This window comes from Dreissena polymorpha, chromosome 8, assembly GCF_020536995.1.
Source record: "Dreissena polymorpha isolate Duluth1 chromosome 8, UMN_Dpol_1.0, whole genome shotgun sequence".
Lineage (NCBI taxonomy): Eukaryota > Metazoa > Mollusca > Bivalvia > Myida > Dreissenidae > Dreissena > Dreissena polymorpha.
In genome coordinates this window covers 93,223,931-93,241,043 of record NC_068362.1, presented here as the reverse complement: position 1 = coordinate 93,241,043, position 17,113 = coordinate 93,223,931, and the positions used below count along the sequence as shown (strand labels likewise).

At 35.0% G+C, this 17,113-nt stretch overlaps 1 protein-coding gene across 1 annotated transcript; it reads right to left on the bottom strand.

The window, feature by feature from the left end:
- Positions 1–7,493: 7,493 nt before the first annotated feature.
- LOC127840737 (octopamine receptor 1-like) lies at positions 7,494–9,260 on the bottom strand. The gene has a single exon (XM_052369153.1). It carries the CDS (start codon positions 9,201–9,203, stop codon positions 7,500–7,502), a length of 1,704 nt encoding a protein of 567 aa, XP_052225113.1. The 5' UTR covers positions 9,204–9,260; the 3' UTR covers positions 7,494–7,499.
- Between the last annotated feature and the right edge of the window lie 7,853 nt (positions 9,261–17,113).

The following is a 17,113-nucleotide window of genomic DNA, read 5'->3' as shown; positions in this document are numbered from 1 at the left end:
TTCAGCAATGTTCGAAGTAATAATATTCAACATAAACTTGTTTAATTATTTGAATATTGACTTTTCACCACTCAAAATGAGCAGCTCCATGCCATACACATGCATAGTAAATCATGGGGGCATTGTGTTTCTGACAAACACATCTCTTGATTAATTGTTCAAGCTATCATCAATTGTGTATTTGAATGATTACCTTGAGGTACACATGGTCATGTTGTTTTCAGCATCTTGCTGATCATCATCACTGTAAGCATATTGACAATATTTTTTTTTAAATCAACATAATTTTTTTCATTAATTCACATTTGTTGTTACATTGTAATTGTTTATTTATGCAATTGTTACTTGTATATGAAATGTCAAAATATTGTGTTTAACATGCACGTTCATTTCTTTACCTGTTGACATGTTTAGATAAGAGATACTCTTATTTATAAATTGAAGTGTATTGGTTGTCTTAATTGTTCCATTTATTAAGTAATTACATCATTTGTGGTTATGCATATATGTTGAATGAGTCACTGTCATAATTTATTTATTTTAAATTAATGAATTTAAAAACAAAACAAATAAATTGTTCAAACACAAGACAACAGTACTAATTTTGTTATTAACACTTGTATTTATATTAAGCAAATATCATTTATATACTGTATTTACACACAATTATTATAGCATTATTTTAAGGCTAACATCAAAGCAATTCAATTATGGTATGCTAAATTGACAATATGTCAATACGTCACTGAAAGAACTTATTGTAAGAGTAAATGTTCTACTTTGTGTATGCATTTTAATGTTACTTTAAACAAATTACCGCATATCGGTCAATTGCAAAATAGACGTGTCTAGGCTGCTGGGCCCAATGCCCATTATGTCCGCTCCCCCTTTTCCGATCACGTTCATCACAGCCTCAGTGAGGAATGTGCATTTTGAATTAAACGGAGGACTGCCTGTAATATTTTGAGTATTATACAATAATATGCACTCAACAAAACATAATAAAAAGCAAAAAATAAACAGTACTAAGTGATACTTTGACAGGTGCACCATCAGGAGTGAACTTTTAATATAGCCTGTGATCCTTTGTGTATTGGAAGAAAAATATTGAATTGTCCGTGAACACACAAAAATTGTAATATACTAGTGGCAAACATACATAACAATAACAAAAATGAACAGCAAAATAAGTTCATTGTTATTATTGTTAAAATTTAACAGGTCTAGTAAGCTTTTTTCAATTATGGTCACAAAGAAATGCCTATATATTATTTATTGCCATTTTATAAAGAATATTGTTTTGACAAACTGCATTAATAAGTTATGTTTATAGAAGTTAATATTCAAATAATTAAACAAGTTTATGTTGAATAATATTACTTTGAACATTGCTGAATGATTCTGACAACTTAACCCGTTTATGCCTAGTAGAGTTTCCCATCCTTCTAAATTGGATCAATTTATTTCCAAAATTAGGGATGTCTAGTATATTTATTTCTATATTTAGAATATTCATTTAAGCAAACGGCGCAGACCCTGATGAGACGCCACATTATGCGGTGTCTCATCGGGGTCTACGCTGTTTGCCATGGCCTTTTTTCTAGACGCTAGGCATAAATGGGTTAATATGGTCCTTGCAAGTTGTATAGTTTCCACGTTATGCTTGTAATGTTGTTTTATATAAATTATTTAACAAAGACATCAACTTCCACAACAATAAATAAAGTTGTTCCTTTTATACTTGGTAAAAGAAAAAAGCCCTAGTTAAAGTTTCATACCAGTCAATGTCAGCATACGCTGATGATCTTGGTAGATCCCTCTTTGTGTAGATGTGAGGTAACGTTCTCCCATTTTTTCTCGAGGTAACTCCCTTTTCTGTGGGGACCTGTACTATTGGCGTTAAATGTAGTCTCCACATTTGACCACATTTCCTTTTTTTACACAGCTAGAAATTTCTGAATAAAAGACAACACAGAACTTAAAATATATACATTGTAGTGGGCTTTCTCTGATTTCAATGTTCAATGTTCACTCTATACTGTGTTCTTTATGTTTAATTTGGGGATATATTTCATCCTTTTTTTCAGTATTATATCCACTTTGATTAGATGCTTATCCAAATCAATAATATAATCAAAAAATTATTTAAATTTTAGTATTGCCTTTAATATGGGATACATAACAACATATTGTGTCAACACAATAAAAAACAATTGCTGTTGTTGTGAAACACAATGCCCCCTACTGCGCCGCTTTGAAGCCATATATTTGACCTTTGACCTTGAAGGATGTCATTGACCTTTCACCGCTCAATATGTGCAGCTTCTCGAGATAAACATGCATGCCAAAATATCAAGTTGCTATCGTCAATATTGCAAAAGTTATGACCAAGGTTAAAGTTTTGGGACAGAATGACAGACAGACAGACAGAATGACAGACGGACAGGCAAAAAACAATATACCCCCGATTATTCGATCCGGGGGTATACAAATCAAATTAGGTACAGGGTAATATACTTTATTTTGTGAAACGCATTGCATGCAAACATTCTTATTGTTAGTTACTGTGCACTAAATGATATTAAAACAATTGTATCAAATGCAATTAGACATTGATAATCTCAATGAACTTCCATAAATTGAATAAAAACAATGGCTTAATAGTTAATTCATAAATGTCAATAACGCGTTTTGTCTTCCCCAATTAGGAAAAGTACCTTACCCATTTGGAGAAATTAGTGCGAAAAATCCTGAAATAGGGAAATTTCGCATCATAAAATCTTCCAATTGGGAATGATAGGGTTTTTTAATTGCTCAATGGTATCAAAAGCAAAGTGATAATTTTATTTGTTAACTTGCAGATAATGCTCTTTTATGGAACAAAATTGACGGCATTTGCCTTCCTTTTGCGAAATTTTCAGACAGCAATTGTAGTTTTTCTTCATTTGGGAATTTTAGTACCTTTTACGGGTACTTTATAAAGAAGGGAAAAAATCGCTGCAATAAAATACTTTTCTATGACCATACTTTAAAAGGCAGTAATTAAAAATATCTGAACTAAAGTGTTTGGATGTTTAGGAATAAACTTACCGAAAGTAATTAATATTACATGCACACAGGTCACTGTTTCGTGATATGCATATACCGGTACGATAACAAATTATAATAACACTTACGGCTGGTAAACCTATGTCTGTCCAGTTCATGCCTAGACATACCGAAGTTCAAATAATATTCACCCATCAAATGAGCGAGGAGGGTGTTCTCTTGCAATGTAAAGTTGGGCGCTCGTTGTTTCGCCATTTCTTTCCAACTATCGTCTGCATTCACTTCCCGTCTTCCGTGTTTTTTTTCAAAATTTGTGTACATGTTTGTTGTTGATCGACGACAACAGCATAAAATCGATACAGATATTTTGTGACAGCTGTTTCGACAGATGCCGGAAGCGTAAACCTCTTACATTATGCACTTTTTATATTATTTAATCATCATCTACAAGTAATATTAAGATGTTTCTTATCAACACATTTGTCCGCTAATAACATTCCGCCAATTTGCGAGCACTTTTCAACGTCATGTTCTAAATATAGTTATATTTTTGGCTTGACGATTCAAGTTATAGAATTATTTTTAAACCAAAATGTATTTATTTTTCCCAAGTATTTAAGGACAATTCTTACCTTATGTTCTTCCTAAGGGACTTACTTAGTAAGAAAGTTAAGGAAATTTTTTCCTTAGGTAAATTCTTAGATAATTAAGGAAATTTTATCCTTAATACTTAGGTGGTTGGTGAATACGGGCCCTGCCTTTAGCACGGGTCTTCGTCATTTAAGATCATTTATAGAAAACAAAGAGAAATGAGCATTTGGGCTTCGATCCCGCTCACAATTTTTACTGATTATTGTATGGGGTGTCATTGAAGTCATGTACATTATTCTCTATTGCATTGGATGTTATTTATGTCATGTACACTCCTATCGATGGTATAGGATGTCATTTATGTCATTTTCACTCCGCATTGTATGGGGTGTCATGGAAGTCATGTACACTCCTGTCTTTTGCTGTAAACAACAATCATCCATCATGTTGTGCACTTATGCTGTATTGATTTAAGGCGTACCATTCTATGTGGATGAATGCTATTCCATTGATACTTTCCTGCCACGGATAATTCCATACGTTGTTTTTTTTCTTTTGACGGCATGTCATAAAGAAGTTTAGCCGCGTTCTAACAGGACTTAATGTTTTTGCGAAAAGTGTCGTCCCAGATTAGCCTGTGTGAACGACATTTTACGCTTTTTAAGAATTTGTTCGTTTAAATAAGGTCTCTTCTAAACGAAAAACGATTCAAGGCGTAGTAAAGTGTCGTCACTGATTAGCCGTTGGTGACTGCACTGAGTAAACTGGGACGACACTTTACGCACATGGATTATGCGCAATTTATCCAGAACGAAGCTCAGTGGACGATCATACTTCCAAGGAAGTGCGTTACCACAGTTGGTAGTCTTCTTCAGTTCCGGACAACAATCTTACCGATAACCATAGTGAACAGACGTATTCGACGGCTATTAAAAAGATATTGGGTGTTCTAATGTCCACCAATGAAAAGCCGTCAACCTACATACGTTGTTGTTGTTGTTTTTGGTTAGTTTTAATTGATTTGCTTAAAACTATTTTATTATGGAATACTTTATTAACCCACGTTGTAAAAGTGAATTAGAGTATAACATGTTTTCATGTTTAAATTCTGCGGCTTTATGTCTTCAAAAATGTTTCTCGTGGCCATTTTGGAGAAACGCCTTTTCTTTATTTATGCGTCGGTTCCAGTTCTTTACTGTTTATATTCTTATAAAAACAATCACAATAATAATAACTACGGTCTTGAAATGTTTTAAAATAATGAAAATGAGAAACACACCGACAGATTGTGGTATCGGTATCCTGTAACGTGCTTTAAGTATCTTCTCCGTTAATGTTCTTACCAAGCATCATTAGGTATTGACTACTTACTTAAGACATCCTAACTTTGAATTATAACAAAAGCATTCCCCAATACTGTAAACTAACTAATATTCGAAGGACATTAATTATGGTTCCGCGATCCACGATTTTAGCACAAGCACATCAGAAATGACCCCCTCACATTTCTGTTGTTGTTGTTTTTCAAAAAATCAGAAATCCAGCACTGGACATGTCCGTAAACAAGTTATTTAAAAACAACAACACGACATTGAACGCCGAAGAAATTATTTAACAGAAAATGTTTATTCGTAATGTCATATTAATACCACCTTCTGTTCCCGCGATGGAATCAAAACCGTCAGGATTGATGGTGAATCATATTCTACTATGTTAAAAGGTTTTCAGGCATATAAACAGCGTTACATAGTGATCAAACAATGGAGAACGGTCTTAACTATCCTAAAAAATGCAATTTAACAATTAAATACATTTTGCGTTCGGCTGCTTTTCAATTATCAGAAAATCGAGAATTATAAGTCAATCTTGATGCTATACGAAACAAGCCGCGTAGTGAAAAAATGGATCGTAGGACAAAACAACAAGTTTAGCTCCAGATTTTCCCTTTTATTCGTATACACTAATGAGTAGTTACGACGTCGTTCAAATATCGGTGTTGTTAAAAAGAACGCGCGCAATATTATTTTCTTTCCAAGCCATGCGCATGCGACAATTGTTCTCATTCCAATAATATACGTTCACTGTTCTGCCAACTGTCAACCCGAAAAAAGGAAATTATTTCAAATTTTATTTAAATAGGAAATGAACAATTTTGTTTTTCTACGTATGCAGGACAAGGAACTTAATATTAATCTATATGTGTTTGTTTTTTGGTAATTATGGCGAGATGCAGTTAAAATATGTTTAAATGACAGTTTTAATTTTCGAGTTTGCCTGAAACCAGTGAGGATTTAACCGATAATAGAAATATTATACCCTCTTACTGCTTTCCAATGTGTTCTTGTGATGACGTCAGCTTATGTTGCAGTAAAGATAATGCGTTTTGTGAATCACTAAGGGTCAAGTGTCAAGTTAAATCGCATTAAAACCAGGGGATGCATTTGTTCTTTGCATTAAATGAGCCTGGTTCTGAAAGAAATGGACTTACTGTACGTGCATAAAGGGTCATTCCAGATTAGCCTGTGCAGTCCACACAAACTTATCAGTGACGACACTTACCGCCTTTACTAGATATGCGCTTAGAATAGACCCTTTAAACGAAAAAAAGCGTTAAGTGTCAACCTTGATTAGCCGTGATGCGCGGTCTGCCTATGCTATTCTATGATAAATCTGTACGCTCTTGCATTAAGCGCACTTGTCATAGAACTAGGCTAACACTTAATTTAGTGGAGATGGTGAAGGGAGTTTCTATCATGCAGACTTTTCTAGATTTCGTTTTTTTATTATGTGCAAATATAAATAAAGCATATAGCATGTTCAAAACACATCTTTGCAAAATAAAATGAATATTTTGCTCGTCAGATTCAAACTAAAAATACACATACCTGCATTTAGATTCTAAAAAAGATATATGATTTTTTTTATAGAATACGATTGTTCTTACTAACCGGAATTACCAGGACCCGTTTTCACCGAACAATTCTTAGACTTCAGACTCAGCGGGGTAATAGCATGACAAACAAGATGGCGACGGTCATGCCGAGCCAGGGTTTTTTTTGCCGTTGTATACCCTTTATTTCTTGTACTTATTGTTGAAATGCCGCTCACTTTCCAGCCATATCAAGAAAGTGATAAGTTTATTTTGTATAAATATTCGCTCTTTATCTCGACTTAACTCGCTGCAAAATTTCTTACCGGGAGCTGAAATTTGGGGGTCCTCTAATAACTTTCGCAGCGAGTTAAGTCGAGATATAGATAGAGCGAATACTATAATGATATAAACGAAAATCAATTTCTTGCCGACATGACTGGAAAGTGAGTTACATTTAAACAATTAATAAAAGTGATAAAGGGTATAACAAGGCGCAAAATACCTGGCTCGGAATGATTTTTTTCACTGTGAGTAAAACTTTACTTTAACCACCTCATATTAAGGATTCGTTTACTTAAAGCCTTTTATTGCCACAATACGGCTCATAAGTAGCCTGTACATGTCAGAAGTGCTTTATATTGGTTCAAAGTCTCTTCTTTATTCTTAGTAAGACAGTCTCAAAACGGTATTGTGATTACGGGCCTGAAAGTATTATAAATACAGTTGGATTTCGAATGACGCGTTTTAAAACAACCAAAATCGTTTTAATAGATCTAAGTATAATAAGTCAAAACTCTTTTTTTCATGTATAGAAATACCATCCGTGAAGAAATTGTGTTCATCTGTGTCCATAAATACACATCACCTATTCTGCTATACAGTATGAAAATTTACGAGTATGCATAAACCAACAAAGGTATTTACTATCAATTATATTAGTATTAACAAAAGATCCTCAATAAGTGTTTTTAAATCACTTTTTGCATTTTTAATAATCTGATTCACTTTCCTTGTCTTGTTGTATAGGATTTTGTCGGCTACGATGGCCCGTCACGAAATCTGCGCGCGCAGCTTGTGTAAACTTCTTTCTTCCTTGGCACATTAAAAGACGTTTAAAAGCAGAACGAAAGTCTCTCGAAAACAAGGCATATATGCAGGGATTCAGAGCCGAGTTGCAGTAACCTAACCAAAAAAATACAGAAAACATGAGTTCACTAACACAGTCATAGCAGAAAGCTTCGACGAGGTAAATGGTAAAAAATGGGCACCAACATATGATAAAGGCTCCTACAATGATTGCCAATGTTTTAGCGGCCTTCGCCTCACGTCGAAACTTCCTTGCATGGCCTTTAACACTTATCGCTTTGCTCTCACGGATAAGGAGTTTGCATCGTCTTGGTGAACGGGCGAGACGTGTGTGGCCATTCACATTGGTGTCATTTGGGCAACTGAAGTCATTCGAAGAGGCTATCGCGTCTTTCTTACCGTTCAACACCTCCGTTTCCGTACTTTCGTGCTGTTTTAAACGTTTACTTGAGGCGGCTATCGTGTCTTTCTTACCACTCAATACCTCCATTTCGGTACATTCGTGCTGTTTTAAACGTTTACTATTCAAATTCGCTTTACATATTTTCCTTGCCACAGGTAGAAAAAGATTAGTGTAACCTGCAGATTTGCAATTCCTATGGCAACTATCTTCTTTATTAAGCAAATAGGAACGACCGTTAGATCCAGCCAAGCCATTTGATTGTCTTACCGATGGTTGCGACCTTATCTTAGGTGGTTGGGATTGGGATCCGTTGCTAGGCTGATGATTGCCGTTGGCTTTATCGGAACCCTTTCGTCTCAGTGATGAGCCGCCACCCATATGAACGCGCAATTGCATTTCCTCTTCTAGATTACCGTTATGCTTAGTCATATCATTGCTTGTTTTTGTAGTCAGGACACCTTTTCGTATTGCAGTTGCAGTTTTAACTGCCGTTAAATAAATCCGGAAATAGAAAAACACCATAATCAGCATAGGGATAAAAAACGATCCGTTTGCAGCATAGACTCTGTATCCAACAGTTGTGGTTAATTCGCATGTAATTGCCATACTTTCACATCGTCCGGATGCGCTATTGTTTGAGAAGAACCCGTATTCATCAGCAGTATGATTATATACTAAATCTTGCCACGTTCCCGAGGGAAAATCCGTGATATTAGGAAAGGATGAGCCTGAGTGATTCGTTGATGGAAAATCTGTTTGGAACGCATTAAAGGCAGACGACTTGTTTGGCATCCCCGTATCATTCCATCCTAGCAAAGGCGGCAGGCAGATGATAAAAGACAATATCCATACACACGCGACGAGCCAACGACCTCGCACAGGAGACATGATTGTCGGATACCGAATCGGATGTGTGACTGCTATGTAGCGATCGAAACTAATGGCACATAAGTTTAAAATTGAGGCTGTACACAGCCACACGTCAATGGCGAGCCACATACTACACCAGATCTGTCCCCATAACCATTCGTCCACCTCGAGCGATATTGAGAAAGGAAGAACGGCAAAGCCAAGAAGTAGATCCGCGCAGGCCAGCGAGACGATAAATATGTTCGTCACTGTACGGAGTTTCCTGGTCGTTATGACTGAAACTATTACGAGGCTGTTTCCGAACACAACGGCCAGATCTATGATACTCAGCATGACGATTTTAGCCACTGTTTCCGACGTGTGGCCATATTCGCCAATGTCATTTCCTTTTGCGCACTCGCTTATGGGATTATCCATTGCTGAAGCATATTCCGGATGTGAAGGGAGTTCTATTTCTAAATTCACACTGAGAAACAATTTTTTTACGACGTTTAAAGTCCCTATTTCTGAAAATCAAAATTACTCTGTCGTTATAAATCTGCACTTGTGTTGATTACAACTGCGATTTCGACCCTTAGTCAAATCTGGATATAGCAGCCCCTGACGTGCGCGTCTCTTTCCATGCTTATCCGCGCAGTGTTCATTGAGCGTTTCTTGATTTATTGGCAACCATTTGTACTGTGACCAATATCTCTTCAGCTACACCCGTATGGGTATTTTTACCTGCATGACACGTCAACTTTGTGTGGCCTGAAACGAGAACAAAGTACTTACAAATTATAAACACAACGACTCATCTAAAACATTTAATTCACTTATTTTAGCCTCGGTCCGGGAAAATGGGCTTCATACATATGCAAAGTGTCAGCCCAGATAGGCCTATCCATTCCGCACAGGATAATAAAGAACCACACCTCCCGCTTCAATGGAATTGCTTATTTAAGGAGATCTCTTCTTCATATGCTAACATAGGATTACACTTTACGCATATGCATTAAGCCCAGTTTTCACAGAACGAGGTTCATTTTCACATGGTGTATCACTTGCTTATAAACATATAGCATCCATGTGCTGTGTCATTTTTCCTTCCTTCGTGTTATGTAAAGTGCTAAAACAGTCTAATGCAAAAGAAAACAAAAATTATAATTTATTATTATCATTATTATTAGTAGTAGTAATAGTAGTATTAGCATTATTATTAGTATAAGTATTAGCATAAGTATAAGTATTAGTTTTATTATCATCATTATTTATTAGTATTAGTATTATTAGTATTAGTAAAGTATTAGTAGTAGTTGTAGTAGTAGTAGTAGAAGTAGTAGTAGTAGTAGTAATAGTTGTAGTAGTAGTAGTAGTAGAGTAGTAGTAGTAGTAGTAGTAGTAGTAGTAGTAGTAGTAATGAAATCCTCACTTTGCAGTTCGAATTGAAACCAATTGACAGAAGCTTCACCATTTGCATTTCTTAGGCTTGTAACATGTCACTACATTTGCCACTACATACCGTACTATTGTAATGAAAAAGTATTCAGTGTATACAATGTTTCCTCTTCACGCATAAACAGATAAGCACATGCAAACCACCGAAAACATACATCTTAGATGCCTCATAAACTCTAAAACAAACATAAGACAACCACAGGTGTTCACATTTCACATCAATCAATGTTTTATTTCACGGTCAGCATGAAACACCTTATCATGCCCTGGTTAACCCTCAGTCACCCATAAAGGAGCAATTCTCATTTCCATTCCAACGCATTATTGCTTTGTGAACAAAGTGCCTTTATATATGTAAATCGTCAGGTTTATACATTATTCCTTCAAGTTCTGTGAATTCAAGTGCAAATTTGCTTTTGATCCCATGTGCCCTAGGGGTGTATTATTTTATAATTCCGTCGAACTACAATCCTCAGCTTTTGATCTAGCTATCATAGAGTTGTATTTGTTCCATAATTTAGTTTAACTACATCGCTCAGTTCATGCAAAGTTCATACCGATATCACGTCAGGCAGGCACATAAGAATTGATCGAATAAAACACAATGCAATTTACTTACAAAAAACAACTTTATTTATGCAAATGATTATATTGTATATTGTGTAATTATCTGGTTTATTAAAAATATCATGTTTAAAATAGCAATTCTTTATTTAATATAACTTGATACCCGACATATCACTGGTCAATTTTTCATCAATAACGTACTTTCTAGAAAAAATGTTAAGTTCTTTCTTCGCATATAGTATGCTGTTTCATGCATATTACAATTTATATTTAAAACGACAATACATAAGAAAATACTACGATTGCGGCGACGAATGAAACACGCGTATGTCAAAATGTTGACCAATTTACATCACCCACGTCAATCTAAACACGAATTCAAGACACACGTTAAAATATGTATCTAATTACATACAAGCTAACGTACATCACTTATGTTGCTTGACAGATATGCAATTTGATCGCGAGAAGATGTACGCTAACCAATACTACAGGTCTACAGCAGCTGACATGCCGTAATCCCTTATAATCAGATATGTCAATCACACGAAATGAGACCACTCTAGATTTAATTGACTGAATGATGAGACATCAATCAAAAATCAATTAACCTCCCGACCGTTGCATCAGAGGCAATAAAAAGGACACCGCATAGCATCGAGTCAAATGGAAAACCTTCAACATGAAGCTTTCTGAATTCTTACAGGAGCATTGCCATTACTTTTATTCTTGTTTCCGTCCGTTAGTTTATTATTGGAAGATTATATTACGATATTTTATTTCAATAAAAGTATACAACTCTAAATCAGTATAAAGGTATATGTAATTTATTTTCCAAAGAATGCAGTTCAAAATATATTTTATAGTAACTATATTTTCCTTCGAACGCACCAATAATGACAGCAGCTTTTCAGCACGTGCATATATTTGAAGGCAAATAAAACAAGGTTATTTGTTTAGGTTTGCTTGCGGTTTGTTTAATAAGCACTTGCATTGTTATGGCAGCAGTTAGTTTCGTTTAAAAAAGTGGTAATATGAAAAATATATTCGCACAAATAGATTTTCCTGCACGATAGTCCTAAAGGAACAATGCACACTGTTTTAAATAAAAACGTAACAACAGCGCACGTGTGGACAAACCCTCTGACTTCTTTAGGATGTGCTTATATTATGTAAAGTAAAATTCTAATAGTAATTTAGCTGAATCTATACCCTGTATACTTATGTTTGAACATAAATAAATGTTGTCAGTAAAACAAATACTCAGACATAAATAAAATAAATTGTTGGATTTACACTATCATCTTACCAAATCCTTTATGTCGTCCTGTGTTTTGTGGAAGAGCTCTTAATTCAAAACCGAATACTCTGAAACATAATTAATATATATATCGATAACATCATTCCATCGATTCATCTTGGAAAACAGAAACACAAAAACAAAAGCAAAGATCCTGTCATTAGTTTGGCATCAACACCAGAAACGCCACTTGCTCCTAACTGTTCGCAGGACATTGGCAGATGCCCGCTATACGACCCTTTTATAAGAACGTATCATAAAAATCATAACAATTTAATTTCCTCGTGTCAGATAATTGCCAATTTCACGATCGCAGTGATCAGTACATCATGCGTTTACAATTTACTATTTCGCTTCGGAAGCAAATGCAATTGACAAGCGGAATGTTCGGTGATACGGCAAAAGGCAGTTTTACGGGAAAACCATAAAGCATGAAAGGTTAAGAGTTGACAGTTGTCTTTGACTCGTCTGTCATAAATCCCGACGGAACGAGGACGGGTCACATGAGAATGGCCGCTTTAATAACACACAGCTTAATAACATGTTCGGCATGTTTATTTACTTGGATTTCTTAGAAGATACAAATCTGATCATATTTTGGAACTTCCTTGAATTTTAGTTTTTTTTATCGCAGAAAACGATTGTTATTCATCATATAGCATAATGTTCAGTCGAGAGATTTGGAAATGCACAATCCAAAACATTTTGTTCTTAACGGTACTCGCTCACTAATTGGACGCTTTCCAAATTGTTGTGTTATTTAGTAAATAAAATAACAATCTTCATCGGGAAGAAAACATTATTCTATCGCAATTGACTCATAACGAAAACATATTTTCATTCGTGCTTTTAAATTCATAAATATGAATTGACAGACCAAACACAATTGAATAATTTGAAGTTTGTCTGTTTTCCTTTAAATTGCGTAAAAAGCATATAAATCGCTTGTACGAGCCTAATTGTATAAACCAATAACAACATGTCCATGAACCGAAACCCATTGACCACGTGGAATGTTTACCTTACCTTATGGTTTAATGACAAATCGAAACTTAAGACGGTCTTTACACGCAAAAAAAACAAACTTTGCTAGTGTTTCTGCCATAAAATACCATTATAAGCTGATTTATTACTTCTTCCTAAGATTGTTTGATTGAAATACAATCATAAATATACCCCGCATATATTTGCGAAGCCGTAGAGCGGGCTCTAGTAAAATGAAACTAGAAAATTAACACGCGACTGAAGGTAAACAAAACCAATTAGCCCCAATTAAACCTTGTTTGGCTTTCCAATTCGTTAATATGTTTGCCAAAGATCGGAGTGTCTTATAAATTGTCAGAACAAATAAATAATTGGCGACTGATAGCAAAAGCCTGTCAAACTTAATGCTTGATACAAGATCATTGCAAATTGAAGACTTTAAAAAGCAAAGTACGCAAACTTTTTATGGAGATGGCAGTCGCATCGAATGATTTTTGTTCTGCAGAAACTGGGAATAATACATGTTTGTAAAGTTTTGTTTCGGATAAATATGTGAAATTCTCGCTGGCTGATCACTGATGACACTTATTGCCTAAAACTGGATATCGACAAAGCGGTAAGTGTCGTCCCTAATTAGTCTGTACGGACGGAACTTTAGTGAGATGTCCCTCTACGCACAAGGCTCAGCTAATCCGAAACGCTGCTCAATAACTCGTGGCTGTAGCGGAATGCGATGGAGCAATTATGACGTACACATCCCAACGAAGTTTTTTCTTTGAGATTTATTTTTGCTTTTGAAACTGTAACATTAACGCTTTTTAGTCAACAAAATATTCTAATTATCATGATATATGGGAGACCATTAAGGGACCTCGCCCGCGACAACAAGATAGTCAGAATCCTATATCTTGAACCGTCTAGCGTAAAATAACCAACTGATGCAATACCAAAAGTGACTTGTTAAGACGTTGACTTCAGTGAAACTACGAGGAAATTCATCTGGATACATTTATTAATTTATGAAATATTACGCTGTATGCGCATATAGATATTACCATCGTACCATTTGGTATGGGTAAGTCTCTTGATAAACAGCCTCAAAGACTTATTCATTAACAGTTTATTTATAAATAAAAAAAGGAAACGGATTAGTCAACGGTATAACGTATCCTCGATTTTGTATTAAAAATAATGAAAATAAAACGCATTTTTATGTCCTGAACTCAATAAAAAAAATGAAATATTGGTTATTAATATTTATTTTATTCAAGGGATTGGGAACCTTTTACGATTGAATATAATACATACGGAATTGAATATTGTTACCGCATTGTTTTTTTGTAAAACCTGTAAAATGCACAATATTTTTAAAATTTTGAAAACACTACAGATTTGTTTGCTGTTAAATAATATTTAAATATTGCGATGCTAAGAATTATAACAAACGATGATTGTGAACAGAACATGGTTTTATTCCTTCATTCATGCACTCATTTATTTATTTATTTATTTATTTATTTATTTATTTATTTATTTATTTATTTATTTATTTATTTATTTATTTATTTATTTATTTATTTATTTATTATTATTATTATTTATCTTTTCTGTCGTTCGTTCGTTCGTTCGTTCAGTTGTTTGTTTACCTTTTTAAATTCAATGTATTTATTTTCTTTTTTTAATATGCTTTTAGCATGTGTGTACATTTAAAACTTGTTCTTATGTAAAAGTCTTCAGGTAAATATGATTGATGAAGTACCATGGGTGCTTTTCACAGTAAAATACACGTTTAAACGATCAAAGAGGAGAAAACATTTCAATATTACCATTTTAAGTATGAACTAACTGTTGACCTTTAAGTAACATATACACTGCCTCCTTGCGATGAGAATTAATTGTTTTATTATTCACTTAATTGTAGTTGTCGTCAGCATTTTTCTCAATTGTTTTGCACTCTTAACTCGATTTTTTTAAATGAGAATCCGTATTATTGTGCCTGTGCTTCCCAAACAAGCATGTTTCAACAATAAAACAGAGGAATTCTAATTGCGTATTAGCAACCTGTTTTTGTGATCTCTATCTTATCTTTCTGAGCGTCAAGTTATCTCATAGTGATCAGACATCTGCCGGTTCCCTAATAACTTGGTCTGAATTTAATTTTCTGCCGTAAAGTATTGTGGTTAGATTTTTCATTAAAAAAACGCTAGGAGTCATACATGTGTGATTAGCATGTGTAAAAAGACAACTACGTCTAAATGCAATACTTAACCAATTTATGCCTAGTGGACTCTCCAATCCTTCTAAATTGGATCAATTTATTTCCAAAATTAGGCATGTCTAGTATATTTATTTCTTTATTTAGAATATTTCTTACAGAAATTCCATTAAGCAAACAGCGCAGACCCTGATGAGACGCCGCATCATGCGGCGTCTCCTTTGGGTCTACGCTGTTTGCCAAGGCCTTTTTTCTAGACGCTAGGCATAAATGGGTTAATGCAATACTTGAATACTATATAGTTCAATCGTTAAGAACACACGTACACTGTATATTAGATACATAATATGCCATGTGAGGACGCATATAATGGGGCTTAATGTAGTATACAGACCAAGGCGAGAAGCTGGATGAGAAAGATAGCTTCAACTATCTTGGTAGCATTCTGGACAACCATGGAGGAACGGATGCAGATGGCATAACCCTCATCGGTAAAGCATGAGCAGCCTTCCAACAGCTGAAGAAAATCTGGGGATCCAGTGAAATTGGCATTACCACCAAGATTAGGCTCTTCAACGCCATCGTGAAGCCACTACTCCACTACTATGGGGCAGAGACCTGGAGAACCACTGTCAACACCATAAAGAAGAAACAGGTTTATCAACACATGCGTTAGGACGATCCTCAAGATCCCCAAGATCCGATGGTCAGACAAGATTTCCAACGAAGAATTATGTAGATGAACAAAGCAGCAGCCCGATGAGAAAGACATCCTTCAGAGACGTTGACGGTGGATATGTCAAACCATTCGCAAGCTTGCATCCATTACAAAAAGACAATCTCTCACCTGGAACCCCCAAGGGAAAGGGAACAGAGGGCGGCTTAAAAACACATATCGCCGTTTCATGGATACAGATTCTAAGCCGATGGCAAATCTTGGGGAAGCTGGTGAGACTTGCCCAGTACTGAGACGCCATGAGGTAGTTTTTTTGCGGCCAGACGGGAAAACAGGGAAAGATGAGATGAGGATGTAGTATCAGTCATATGTACGCACACAAGTGTGCAGTTTGAATATATGTTTACATTCATGTACTTGATATGTCATTCCTATATTGGATTTTTTTCTGCAAATACGATAATTAGTGTATAAACGGCATGGCTAATGTACTTGCTATTGATTTATTAATTGTTTTAGCACGACTTCAAAATGTCATACGTAAATATGCAATACACTACATAAAACATTTCATGTTCATAAGCGACTTGAAACTGAAAAAGTAACTTATGTAGAAACGTTTTATTTCAACCCCTAATACATATCGTTCATATAAAAAGAAACAAATTGACGTCGCGAGTGGGTCGTTATTCGTATCTAGCAGGCCAATATAAATTATATTTGCCCGCTCAGCCGGGCCAATTTTTCATATCTGAAAAATTCGGATAACTCGGGTTCAACTGAACAAAATAGCGTCCGCATTCAGTCGTAGCCAATGACGATCAATAAAATTAAGCCACTACTGACAAAAAGAATCAAACATAACAATAGTGACACGTAGCACACGATTTTGACAATACAAAGATCGATTAACACTCTTTTCTACATTAGATAGATGCCATCTGAGCTTTAAAAGGATTCATCAAACTGCAATATTTATTGTAAAATACACACTTAATTCCATGACAATAATCCGATGCTTATAATTATACAATAACAACAATGTGCTATATTGATTTCCGTTA

Bases quoted from the DNA above. Each gene is read 5' to 3' on its own strand.
- LOC127840737 (XM_052369153.1), bottom strand. From the start codon at position 9,203: ATGCTGAGTATCATAGATCTGGCCGTTGTGTTCGGAAACAGCCTCGTA.